The 13145-nt window shown below is 45.4% G+C and overlaps 1 protein-coding gene across 3 annotated transcripts in view; it reads right to left on the bottom strand.

The window, feature by feature from the left end:
* AGK (acylglycerol kinase) overlaps nucleotides 1–12771 on the bottom strand; it is an 81288-nt gene extending 68517 nt beyond the window's left edge. The window contains exons 1-2 of one of the 3 annotated variants that reach the window (XM_047095068.1): nucleotides 12701–12771; nucleotides 9557–9674 (exon numbers count right to left, since the gene is read on the bottom strand). In XM_047095068.1, the coding sequence (XP_046951024.1) occupies nucleotides 9557–9657 (101 nt within the window). In that variant the 5' untranslated portion in view covers nucleotides 9658–9674; nucleotides 12701–12771. Of the gene's footprint in view, nucleotides 1–9556; nucleotides 10108–12302; nucleotides 12525–12700 lie in introns of those variants that run through there. The other 2 variants (XM_047095067.1, XM_047095066.1) reach the window with 2 other exon arrangements.
* Nucleotides 12772–13145: the final 374 nt, after the last annotated feature.

Raw genomic sequence — 13145 nt, 5'->3', positions numbered from 1 at the left:
ATGGTGGGGGAGAAAAGAATCAATCTATGGTGGGGGGGAAAAAATCAGCAGGACAGTTACCTCTGGGGGCAGGGGACAGAGATTGACCACGAAGGGACATGAGGAAAACACGCAGAGTGACGGCAACACTTTGTATTGTGCTAGGAATCTCAGTGATACACGTATATGCACCTGACAAAAACTCAGTGCACGTACATCTAAGATCCGTACATTCCAGGGGCACCTGGGTGGCTCAGTTGGTTAAGTGTCTGACTTCAGCTCAGGTCATGATCCCAAGGTTCTTGGGTTCAAGTCCCGCATCCGGCTCTGTGCTGACAGCTCAGAGCCTGGAGCCTACTTCAGATTCTGTGTCTCTCTCTGCCCCTCCCCTGTGCATGCTCTGTCTCTCTCAAAAATAAACAAACATTAAAGAAAATTTAAAAAAAAGATCTGTACATTCCCTTTTACACAAATTCTATAACTAAAAAACCACCATAAGCAAATACTAATTTGCCTATAACCGAATTACTGATAAGCATCTTCAGGTATTTAGGTGGTAGTACAGACCCCTACAAATTATTTTGAAATGCATCAAAAAGTGAGACAGAGAGGGATGGACAAATGGAGAGATACGTGATAAGGCAAATACAGTAAAATCTAGACTCCAAGTAATAGGCAGGTGTTTATTGTAAAATGCTTTCAATTTTGTGGTATGTTTGAACATGTTCAGAGAATTTAGGAAAATCAACTCATCTACTTATTAAGGAAGCTAAAAAGGGAAAGGCAGAGGCAAGGGCAAGAACAGTGAGCAAAAGGGGAGTCAGACAAAGGTATCAACAAAGACAGCTACGGAGCACAGAGGAACCAATGACACTCTGGAGGTTTCGAAATAGGTGTCTTGGTCCCTGGCAGTGTGTCCGGTTTTCACCACGGATGTATAGTGCATGCTAATAAAGGTGTTCTAAGGGTTTTATTCCATTGGAGCAGTTAAAACTACAACAGGAACATTACGGAAGAGTTCTGATAAAGTTACACGAAAGGCAGTGAAAAGGTAGTGTCATTAATAAATAGAGTGGTACTTATACACAGAAGTGAGCATTGCTCTCCAAAGTCGTCATCAGCAAAGAAAGGACATGGGATTTCGGGTAGGATTTACCTGGGTCCAAATCCCACCAGCTACTAATCTACCTGAGCCTCAACTTCCTAATCTCGGGTATGGAAATCTTCTTACCCCTCTCACAAGGCAATTCTGAGGATTCGATGAGACCACACACACGGAAATGACTAGCCTGGCACGGGGTTAAAAGTAATTCCTCAACACATTGTTTTGAATAATGAATAATTGAGTAACTGTTGTTTTTCTTTCCTCTTAATCTGAGAATGCCACCTCTGTGACATTTTTGAGTTAATGACCAGGTGAATAAAAGTCCAGTGTTTGTGGGGAGAGGGAAAAGAACACACACAAAGAGAAGGGTAGCAGAAAACAGGCCTTCTTTTAGGGACCGCTGGAACACAGGTCAAGCTGAGGGGCCATGGAGGTGGGACGAGAAGGGACCAGGAAAAAGACTGGAGAGGAAGACAAGGGCAGGGTCACCAAGGGCCTTCTGTGCCGGATTAAAGAAGTGGGTCTCTGCACTCTAAGCACTGGAGAGCCATTTACAGGCTGTCTGCTGAGGAGGGCCATGATCGGAGTTCTCTTTTGGAAAGGATGTTCTGATGGCTGATCCCAGGGTAGAACTCCAGGACCACTTATGTGCAGACAACGTCAAGAGAATCAAGGTAAAGACTAGAAAAATAGGACTCCAAAATCGATACATCATACTTACAAACAGTAGTGTGGTTATGACCATCTAACCAGTGTGTGGAATAAAAAGAGGAACCCAGGAGAGTCCAGCATTTAAGGGATGAGCAGAGAAAGACACCCTACAGGTAACTAAAAGAGAGACAAAGAGAAACAAATGTGGTCGATACGGACTGAAAAGTATCCATTGAACTTGACAACTATGGGGCTATTAATGACCTTGTCAAGAGCAGGTTCAATCAAAAGATGAAATAGAAATCAATTTTACTAGGCTTACTCTAAAGTGAAGGTAGAGACTGAAGATGTGGGATATGCTTTCAGGATGGCATCAATGGGGGGCACCTAGGTGGCTCAGTTGGTTAAGCATCTGATGCTTGGTTTTGGCTCAGGTCACGGTCTCATAGTTCATGGGATCGAGCCCTGTGTCAGGCTCAGTGCTGACAGTGTGGAGCCTGCTTGGGATTGTCTCTCTCCCTCTCATTCTGCCCCTCCCCCAAGTGCTCACACGTTCTCTCTCTCTCTAACATAAAAAAATAAACTTAAAAAAAGAATGGCATAAATGAAAGAAGACAGAGCAGTAAATAAATGGAAGTACACAGTTGAGAGACAATATGTTTAAGCCACAGGGGTTCAACAAGGAGGAGGAAAAAGCAGGAAGGATGAGATTTAAAGATGAAGTGAGAGAGAGGATAACCCATGAGAAAGAACAGAATTTAGATCAGCGTTGGAGGGACTGGCCTTGGACACGATGATAGAGACCTCACCCAAGGAGACAGAAAGGAAGAACATAAGTGTGTGTGCAGTGGGCAGGGAAGAAATAATGTTCAAGACTTGGAGGAAAGGTAGCTGGCTGGGGAAGGAGGGAGGGGAGAGTGCTCCAGGAGGGAACAAGATGTGTGAAGGCCCTCCCAGGAGCCCTGAGACAGAACCTCAAGGAAAGTGAACTTCTTCCAAAGTGACCTGAGAGTTCTATAGACTAAGGTGTAGATGTGGCAGGGCTGGAGATGTGCACACACAACACCAAGTCAGGTCGAGTCGAATCCAAAAGCAATAGCAACCCACACTTCTTTAAACATCACTCTGGCAGTGGAGTGCAAATTAGATACAAACCAGGCAGGAGTAGAGGCAAGAACAGTTAGGATGTATTTAATAAAAATCCAGGCAAGAGGGGCATCTGGGTGGCTCAGTCAGTTGAGTGTCTCACTTCGGCTCAGGTCATGATCTCACAGCTCGGCTCGTGAGTTCAAGCCCCACATCAGGCTCTGTGCTGACAGCTGATAGCCTGGAGCCTGCTTCAGCTTCTGTGTCTCCCTCTCTCTGTTCCTCCCCTGCTTACACCCTGCCTGTCTCTCTCTCTCTCTCTCTCTCTCTCTCTCAAAAACTAAACAGAATCCAGGCAAGAGATGATGGTACTGTGGTGGCGACAGCAGAGCTGGCAAAAGAAATCAAATACGTTCCGAGATTTAGAAAAGGCAAAATCGCTTAGAATGTACAGCCTGAATGTAGGAAAGGAGAATGAAGGACAGATGGGGGAGGAGGTTCACATCTCTAGTTTGGGAGGTTAGAGAGATGGTGAGTGGTACCAATCACTGAGAAGGGCAGGTGCGGCCAGCGAGCTTTTGCTCTTCAGCCAGCCGAGCTTGAGGCATCCATCTGTGAAGCATGCAAGCAGACGCGTTAAGGAAGCAGGTGAGTGCACATACAGGTCTGGAGCCGCGAAAAGGTCTTTAGGGCAACAAACCTGGGACTGGTCTACAAACAGCTGGAAACTGCAGGCATTGAGTAGATGAGATTGAGTAGAGGAGATTACGTAGAGAGAGGACGTAACGTGGCAGGACCCGAAGGAACCGCTTCCCTAATATATGAGTGGAGAGGAGGAGCCAACGAGGAGGAGGTGGAACAGCCAGACATAGACGAGCAAAAACAGAAAGCAATGAAAAAATTATTTCAAGGACAGTAACTGTGTCTAAAGCTGAGCTGTCAATAAGAATGAGAAGTAAAACTGGTGAGAATAATTCTAACAAAGACTGCATGGGATATACAATGAGTAGGAGGTAGGGAAGAAGACAGAATCTACTCAAACAGCTTAACTGTGAAAAGGAGGAGGAACGAGGGATAGAAAAGGCCAGGGAGGGCACCTGGGTGGCTCAGTCGGTTGGGCGTCCGCCTCTTGATTTCAGCTCCGGTCACGATCCCAGGGTCATGGGATTTAGTCCTGAGTCGGGCTCCATGCTGTGAATAAGGGAGGGAGGGCTGCCTGCCTCTGGCTGAATGGAGTCAAAAGAGGGCCCTCAGGGTGTCCGTAGGGGCTCCCAGGTGGGTACATGGCAACAAGGCCGTGGGTGGAGTGCCAGCCAAGCCATGAGCGAGGGACAGGGAAAAGAAGAGGGCGTTCCCCAGACACAAGCACCCCTGAGCCAGGCAGGAGCAGGCTGGAGACAAGACCAGCTCTGAGCACCGTCCTAGGTGAAACATCCTCTCAGAGAGGGGCAGCTGGGGCTGTCAGATGTCAGCTCAGGATCCCAGGGTGATGGGACAGAGCCTCGTCAGGCTCTGTGCTGAGCATGGAGTCTGCTTGAGATTCTCCCTCTCCTTCTGCCCAGCCCCTGCATGCACATGCTCTCGCTCTCTCTCAAAGAAAAAAAGAAAAAGCCAGGAGGACTCGTGAAAAGTGCAGCTGAGAAGTGTGTGACAGGCGCATCAAGAAATCGAGGGAAAAAGTGAAGAAAGCAGCAAAGAGTGATGGATTTGGAAGAAACTGGAGGCTCTCGGGGACAAGAAGTCTTGGTAATATTAAAAAATACGAGTAAGGTTGGGAAACGTGGAATAATAGAAGACTGAGAGACTGCGATACTGAAGTTCCAGATTTCAGAAGAACATGGGCAAGCAGTGAGAAGGTCTCAGCCACGGAGGGTCGGGGGGACCCAGAAGAAGGCGGAGCAGCAGTGAAAGTCCTGGAAGTAGACAAAGTCAGGAAAGGAAGGCCAGGCTGGTACACGGGTCACGCGCACGTATACTCGGGGTACACGAGAAGGTAACAAGACTCGGTGGGAAAAGGACACTGGTCAACCAGGCACTGAAGCCTACAACTAACATAAGTGAGATCCCAGAAAGCCAGAAGGTTTACAGTTGTAGGATATAACCAGATATTCTGAGCCTCAAAGGAAAAGAGACTTGTATAAGAAGATGGAAGACGAACTGTTTGGAACAGGTACTGAGGAGCTAAGAGATGTCAACCCCACCTTACAACCCATTTGAAGGGGCAAGGCAGCTCCTACTCAAGAGAGCCGCAGAGAAGATTTTCTCAGGAAAAAAGTAGATTAATATAAAGGACGAATGTGAAGATTGCTATATGAAAAGGCTGAGGATATATAGGGGTGCCTGGGTGGCTCAGTCAGTTAAGTGCCCGACTTCGGCTCAGGTCATTATCTTGCTGTTCAGAGATCGAGCCTCACATCAGGCTCTGTGCTGACAGCTCAGAGCCTGGAGCCTGTTTCAGATTCTGTGTCTCCCACTCCCTGCCCCTCCCCCACTCATGCACACAGGTGCTCTCTCTCTCTCAAAAATAAACAAACGTTAAAAAAAATTTTTTTAAGGGTAAGGATATATAGATAAAAGGAAAAAGACAATAACAAGAAATAATCTGAACATAACCAAAGAACCCATGTGTAAAGCCCACAGCTGACACCATACTCAACAGTGAGAAACTGAAAGCTTTTTCTCAAAGATCAGGAACAAGGCAAGGATTTGCCATTGTATTTGGTGTGGTATTGGAAGTCCTAGACAGAGTAATTAGGCAAGAAAAAGAAATAAAAGGCATCCAAATTGGAAAGGATAAAAAATTATCTGCTTGCAGAGGACATGATCTTTTACATAGAAAACCCTAAAGATTCCACACAACAAAAAAAAACTGTTAGAAAATACAAATTTAGCAACATTGCAGAATACAAAATCAGCACATAAAAATCCAGTTTTTATATACTAACAATGAACAACCCAAAAAGGAAATTAAGAAAATAATCCCATTTACAATAGCATCAAAAAAAAAAAAAAAAAAAGAATATTTAGGAATAAATATAACCCAAGCAGGTGAAAGACTTGTACACTAAAAACTACAAAACACTGCTGAAAGAAAGATACAAGTAAGTGGAAAGACATCCGTGTTCATGCACTGGAAGACCTAATATCGTAAAAATGTGCGTACCACCCAAATAAGCTGCAGATTCAATGCAATCCCTATAAAAATTTCAGTGGCATGTTTTGCAGAAATAGAAAAAAAAAATCTTAAATTCATATGTAACACAAGGGACCTTGAATAGCCAAAAGAATCTTGAACAAAGTTGGAGGCCTCACACGTCCTAATTTCAAAACATATTACAAAGCTACTAAAGCCAATGGTATGGGCATGAATATAAAGACCAGCAGAACAGAACAGAGCACCCAGAAGTAAAAATTTTAAAAAACGGGCTGGCATATATGATCGATGGATGTTCGACAAGGATGCCAAGACCACACAATGGGGAAAGGACTCAAAATGGATTAAAGACCTAACTATATGACCTAAAGTTATAAAGCTCCTAGAGGAAAACACAGGGAGGAAAGCTTCCTAACACTGAATTTGGCAGTGAATTCTTAGATATGACACCAATAAGAGAGGCAACAAAAATAGACAAATGGGATTACACCAAACTTTAAAACTTCTGGGCATCAAAGGACACCATCAAAAGAAGGAAAAGGCAGCCTATGAAATGAAAGGAAACATTTGCAAATCATCTATCTCCTAAGGGATTAAAGAATTCCTACAACTCACCACCAACAAAAAAAACCCCAAGGAACCTGATTTTTTTTTAATTTTTTTTTAATCTTTATTTTTGAGAGAGAGAGAGAGTGTGTGTGAACAGGGGAGGAGCAGAGAGAGAGGGAGACACAGAATCCGAAGCAGGCTCCAGGCTCTGAGCTGTCAGTACAGAGCCCAACGCAGGGCTCAAACTCCCAAACTGTGAGATCATGACCTGAGTTGAAGTCGGACCCTCAACGGACGTAGCCACCCAGGCACCCAGGAACCTGATTTTTAAAAACGGGCCAAGAATTTGAACAGACATTTCTCCAAACATAAACAAATGGCCAAACAGTATGTGAGAGGATGCTCAACATCACTAATTATTAGGGAAATGCAAATCAAAACCACAAGATACCCATATCATACGCATTACGATGGCCACTATCAAAAGCAAAGCAAAACAAAACACAAATAACAAGCGTTGGTGAGGATGTGGCAAGATGGGAAACCTCGTGTCTGTGAAATGGTACAACCAGTATGGAAAACAGAATAGTGCTTCCTCAAAAACTTAAAACTGGAACTACCCTATGATCTAGCAATCCCACTTCTGGGTGTACACCCAAAAGCATTGAAAACAGGATCTGGAAGGACTATCTGCTCACTCAAGTTCATTGTAGTAGCATTATTCACAATAGCTGAGAGGGAGAAGCAACCCAAATGTCCATCAACAACGACTGGATACAGAAAATGTGTTAGGTACATGCGTATGATGGAATATTATTCAGCTTTTTAAAAGAATGAAATCCTGCCATCTGCTACGACATTGATGAACCTTAAGAACGTTACGCTAAGTGAAATAAGCCAGTCACAGAACACAAATACTATATGACAACACTCATGCAAGGTCCCTAAAGTAGTCAAACTGACAGAAATAGAAAGCAGACTGGTGGTTGCCAGGGGCTGGGTGGGGAGAGGAAATGGAGAGTTGTGTTTGATGGGTACAGAGTTTCAGTTTTGTAAGAAGAAAAAACTCTAGAGCTCACTTGCACAACAATGGGAACATACTTAACTCTACTGCTGGTACACTTAAAAACGGCTAAGGTGACAAATTTTAGGTGTTTTCTACTACAATTTAAAAACAGAAAGACCACATGGCATGAAAGAATGGAGGAGAAAAGTCAGAAGAAAGGAAGAGCAACAGGACAATAGGGGTTTGCATTTTGAATGCACCCTTGAATGTCAAGGACGGGGCAGAGCCAAAAGAAGTCAAAGGCAGGCTCCTACTACAAGATCAAGCTGTTTCTGATCTAATTCAGAAGGAGCGGGCCTCTTTTAAAGTCTCAAGATAACACTAGCAAAAAATTATTAGGGTGCCTACAAGACATCTTGAACATGGTTATTTCCTCAAATCTTCACCTGGTAGCAGAAATAGCAGTGATCCTTAGGGTGTGGGATGGGGAGTTGTCCCGAATGGACTTCCCTGTCGCCTGGAGCAGGTGCTCCTGCAAAGGGCGTCCTAGTTCCCACCCAGGTAGATGGTATAAGGACTCAAGGGTAGTTAGAAAAGGGAGAAAAAGCACACATTATAGGTTTCACATTCCATTTGTGATAACATTTCCTCCACTTTTTTTAACACACTACCAATTTTTTTTTTAATGTTTATTTATTTTTGAGACAGAGAAAGACAGAGTGAACGGGGGAGGGTCAGAGAGAGGGAGACACAGAATCCTAAGCAGGCTCCAGGCTCCAAGCTGTCAGCACAGAGCCCGACGTGGGGCCCGAACCCACAAACCACAAGATCATGACCTGAGCCAAAGTCAGACGCTCAACCGACTGAGCCACCCAGGCGCCCCCAGACCTGAGAAACTTAAAATTGGTAGTATACACGGGGCGCCTGGGTGGCTCAGTCGGTTGAGCGTCCGACTTCAGCTCAGGTCATGATCTCACAGCTCTTGAGTTCGAGCCCCGCGTCGGGCTGTGCTGACAGCTCGGAGCCTGCAGCCCGCTTCGGATTTTGTGCCTCCCCGTCTCTCTGCCCCAACCCACTCACATTCTGTCTGTCTCTCTCAAAAGTAAATAAACATCAAAAAACATTTTAAATAAGCTTCTCAGGTCTGTTCTTTACATGCTAGCTAATGGAATTCAAGTGCTGAGCCTTGAGAATACTTGGGGGGAAAGGGGATATGTCCCATTCAATCTACAGCTGTGAAAATCTAGACACCATGCAGCATCCCCAGATTATCTCTGACAGTGGTGAACTGAGATGGTTTACAAAAATATCAGTATGAATCTCCTTTCAAATGTGGAGACTTCCAATGTGGATTACAAAAGCTTAATCCCCAAAATACTGTAACTTGATTGGCTCTCTTAATTGTTTGGATAATTTTCATATAAAAATGTTACTGAAATCTTATTATCATGCTAAATCAGAGGGAGCTCTGGCACCTTCTTCTCCCTTCATGCCTAGAGGCTAATAAAACCCACGACTGTTGAACTCCTTATTCAATCAAAAGGTTTGAAAGTCTTTGTCTCATTTAAATTAACCCGGGCTAACTGTATAAATGTGGAAAGTCACAGGGGTTGGAGGAAGCAGATTCACTCAGGGTCCTACAACAGCAGTGATAACAGATCAAGAGGCTGTAGTAAGAAACAGAAGGAATGAAATCCCGAGGAGACATAGGAGTTCAATCCCTGTCTAATAAGAACTTGGGAAGCGACTCCTCTCTCCCTAGGCTGGGCCTCAATTTGTTCAGCTTCTGATCTCACTACTACAATCTATACCCGCTGTTATCCAGTGTTGATGGCACCGTTATAGTTACAATTTTCCAGAACTGATTACAACAAGAAGCCTTGGTCTTTGTGGTTTTAACATTTATTTTTCGTTTACACCACAATGTGTTCTAGAGAGGAGCACAGCTGAGCAAGATTTTGACCTTGGGCCCTTTTATACTGTTGGAGGTTGAAGGTGGGGTGGGTGGGGGCTGTCCGATATTTACCAGTGTTTTCCATACAGCCAATGGCTTCCCCATGTCAGCAGACAGATCCCAGCTGTAGTTTTCTTCCAATGATTTCTAAGTGTTTTAAAGAACACAGTCATCTTCTCCTAGGGATTTGCTAGGTTAATAGAAGCAGAAAAAGAAAAAGGTCAGTACCCAAGGTAATTGTGTAGAGGCCCCATGACGCCTTCCATCTGACCATCCTGCCTGTTTCCTTCCCTCACTCCTGTTCCTTATTACCATTCCTCTGGCCTCTTCCCACCTGCTCCCTTCCGGTCTCACCAAATCTTCTCACTGCCCACCTGCCTCTTCTTTCTTTCTTTCCTTCCTTCCTTCTACCTGAACTCAATTCTTCCCCTCTCTGCTCCCTTATGCCTCACTGTATTAGAAGCAAGGGGGGGAAGGGCAGAGAAGAAGGCAATTCCAGGCCTCCTGCTTTTTCTTTCTTCCTACGGTCACTATACCACTGTTTAAGAGTGTCTAAATAAACAGTTTTAAAAATTAAAAGAAAATAAAAACTAATAAAAGGGGTACCTAGGTGGCTCAGTTGGTTGAGCGACTGACTTTGGCTCAGGTCATGATCTCTTGGTTTGTGAGTTCAAGCCCCGTGTCTGGCTCACTGCTGGCAGCACAGAGCCCCTTTCAGATTCTCTGTCCCCTTCCTCGCTGCCCCTTCCCTGCACTCTCTCTCAAAAATAAACATTAAAATTTTTACACACAAACAACTCAATAATAGATAAGTAATATAAAGAGCTTATTCAAAATAGAGGAAAACACTAGCCACTCAACAGGAAAATAAACAGAGCAGAGAACACACACACACACACACACACACACACACACAGAAAATTCCATGAAGCACTAATACAAATGGCTGTGTGCAGTTTCCAACTTCCTGAGTAATCAAAGACATGCAAACTACAAGGAACTATCACTGTTCACCTCTCAAAGTAACAAACTTTTGAATGATCGTATTCACAGATGACAAAATGAGAATCGACCCTCTCGTGCACTCCTGTGAGCAAGGTAAATTAATACAACTTTACTAAAAAACCAAGTAACCGTATAGATCCTTATTCTGTTTGTTTTCTTCACAGCACTTATCACTGGATGATCTTTATTTGATTTCTTTAGTAGCTCACCCCAAAGGAACATTAACTCCACGAGAGCAAGGACTTGGTTCTGGTCCCTGCTGTACCCCCAGGGCCTAAAATAAGATCGGGCACATAACAGTCAATCGATAGCTAGCTAACTGCTGAATGTGACAGGGTTCAGGACGCACTACCCCCAAAATATAGCAACTTAGCATGGTGGATATTTTAAGCTAAAGGAGTCTGAGAAACTGTCAAAAGCAGGAAGGTCACTTTAGCCTCACCACCTATCTCGTCTTCCCTGAAATAGGTCATAAAATCCTCATATATGAGGTACCCTCCCTAAACCCAGAAGGAGTATCACCTGCAAAGAAAAAAGGATGCCAAGAAGAATCCTAACAAACATGCCTTGCTAAGTTTCCCATTAACTTCAATTTCCTGGAACCCAACTTACCATATTCCTCTGTGACTGTCCACTCTTCATCAAACCTAATTTTCTATCCACTGACCACCCCCCCCCCCCACGCCCGCTCCTGGCCTAGAAACCTCACTTGCCCACTTTTAGGAAGGGAGAGCAGAAACCAAGCCAGGTTTGTGCTTGGGCGACCAACTGAATAAGGATTTCCATCATTAGATCTGGAACGTAGGTTCGTGGAGAAATGTAATGTGTGCAGTTGAGACAGTGAGTTTGAGATGCCTGCAGAACATCCAAGTGGATATCCAAATGATCAGTGGATGTCTGGATTTAGCAGTTTGGAGTTAGGAGAAGTTGGGTAGAAGATACAGATTTGGGACTCCTCAGTGTGAAGGAGGTCAAGTTTGACTACAGATAAAAAATCACCCAAGGCCGGGGCACGTGGGTGTCTCAGTCCATGAAGCGTCTGACTTCGGCTCAGGTCATGATCTTGTGGTCTTTGGGTTCGAGCCCCACGTCGGGCTCTGTGCTGACAGCTCAGAGCCCGGAGCCTGCTTCGGAATCTGTGTCTCCCTCCTCTCTCTCTGCGCCTCCACCGCTCACACTGTCTCTCCCTGTCTCTCAAAAAGGAATAAAACATTAAAAAAAATAATTTTTAAAAAATCCCCCAAGGCATGGGTAGAAATGTCAACAGTATTAGAGAACAATTTAAGAGTCAATAAAAGTCTGTTTAAAGATCCAGTGGAACTCCCTTTTTGTCACAAAACAGTGATTCGTACATTATAAAAACGTGCAAACACGCAAGCACTCTAGTGTAGTGGAAAAAGCACTGGTGCAAGGGTCCTGAGGCCTAGATTCTAGAGTCGCTTAATTACTTCCAGACAGTGAGAGCCTAGGTAAGTCATTTAACCTCTACCTCTCTCCCCTTGTCAGTAAAATCAGAATACACCACCGGCTCCTTTGGCTCAAAAGATCACACCCCAAAGAACTGTGAATGCACTTTGTAAATTTCTCTGTAAGTATGTAAGTTGTCATGGCAATGTGCAATGTATTAGCTAACAATGCATATTCCTTCTAAGTACCCAAAAGAATTCTTACTCCTCGATCTCTGTGAAAGTCTCAATGTTATACGTTCAAATCAACATCTCTCCTCTGAAAAAGCAGATCGGCAGGTTGGTTGGTTGGTGGTGGTGTTTTGTTTAAGAACTCCCCAATTCTAATTGTATTCAACCCTCCTCACCTGTCAGGTGGGGATTTTCTCATTAGGCTGTGAACCCCTCGTGGGTAGGTGCTGTCTATGCATCTCTAGCAAACAGAACCTAGTAAAGCATCTGGAATGAATGAACCCATCCATCGATCAGCAACTACTCGCCCCATCTTGCAAGTGAGTAAGCCGAAGCCCAAAGGGAAAAAGGGAGTAAGGGTCGCACAGGCCAGCGACAGCTCCAGTACCAGAACCCAGGCCAGCTGACTCCAGCGTGACAACCGGGACCCCGCCATCCCCCCGCCCGCACCCGCCGCCCGGACCCCCGGCCCAGGCAGGCTCCCGCGGCTGCGCCCCCGCGCCCCGGAACCCCCGGCCCGGGCCCGTCCCAGCGCCCCGGGCTCCGCTCCCCTCCCGGGCCCCGCGCCGCTCACCCGGGCCGCTCCCGCTCCGCGCCCTGCCTTCCTGTGTGCTCCCTCAAGCTTCCCCCGCGCTTTTAAGGGAAACCGCGCCTCCGCCCTCGGGTTCCGCTGCGCCTTCCCGACGCGCCGGGACCGTGCGGCGTGCGGGGGCCGCAGCCTGGGGGCCGCCTTCGTTTCTGCTTCGCTCGTTTTTTCGTCCGTTCGTCCCTTAACCCCTCCGTTTGTCGCTCCACAGTATTTTATGGGAAGCCTACCAAGGCAAACGCTGTTTTGGGACCTGGTACTAAATCGGAAAATAAACGAACAGAGTAAATTGAGATCAGAAGTACGAAAAAGAAAGAAAAAAAAAAAAGAACCCGAAATGCGTGGAATCAAGAGAGTGAGGAGGAGGCAGTCTCAGCCCTTCCGAGTAAGGGGCAACCGATCTGAAGGAGAGGGAGCAGGTCCCCAAGGATCG

Source organism: Lynx rufus, unplaced genomic scaffold, assembly GCF_022079265.1.
Source record: "Lynx rufus isolate CCGP_SWC_20201006 ecotype Redwood Valley unplaced genomic scaffold, mLynRuf1.p SCAF_4, whole genome shotgun sequence".
Taxonomy (NCBI): domain Eukaryota; kingdom Metazoa; phylum Chordata; class Mammalia; order Carnivora; family Felidae; genus Lynx; species Lynx rufus.
Note: the sequence above shows the minus strand (reverse complement) of the source record. Positions and strands in the feature narration are given on the sequence as shown.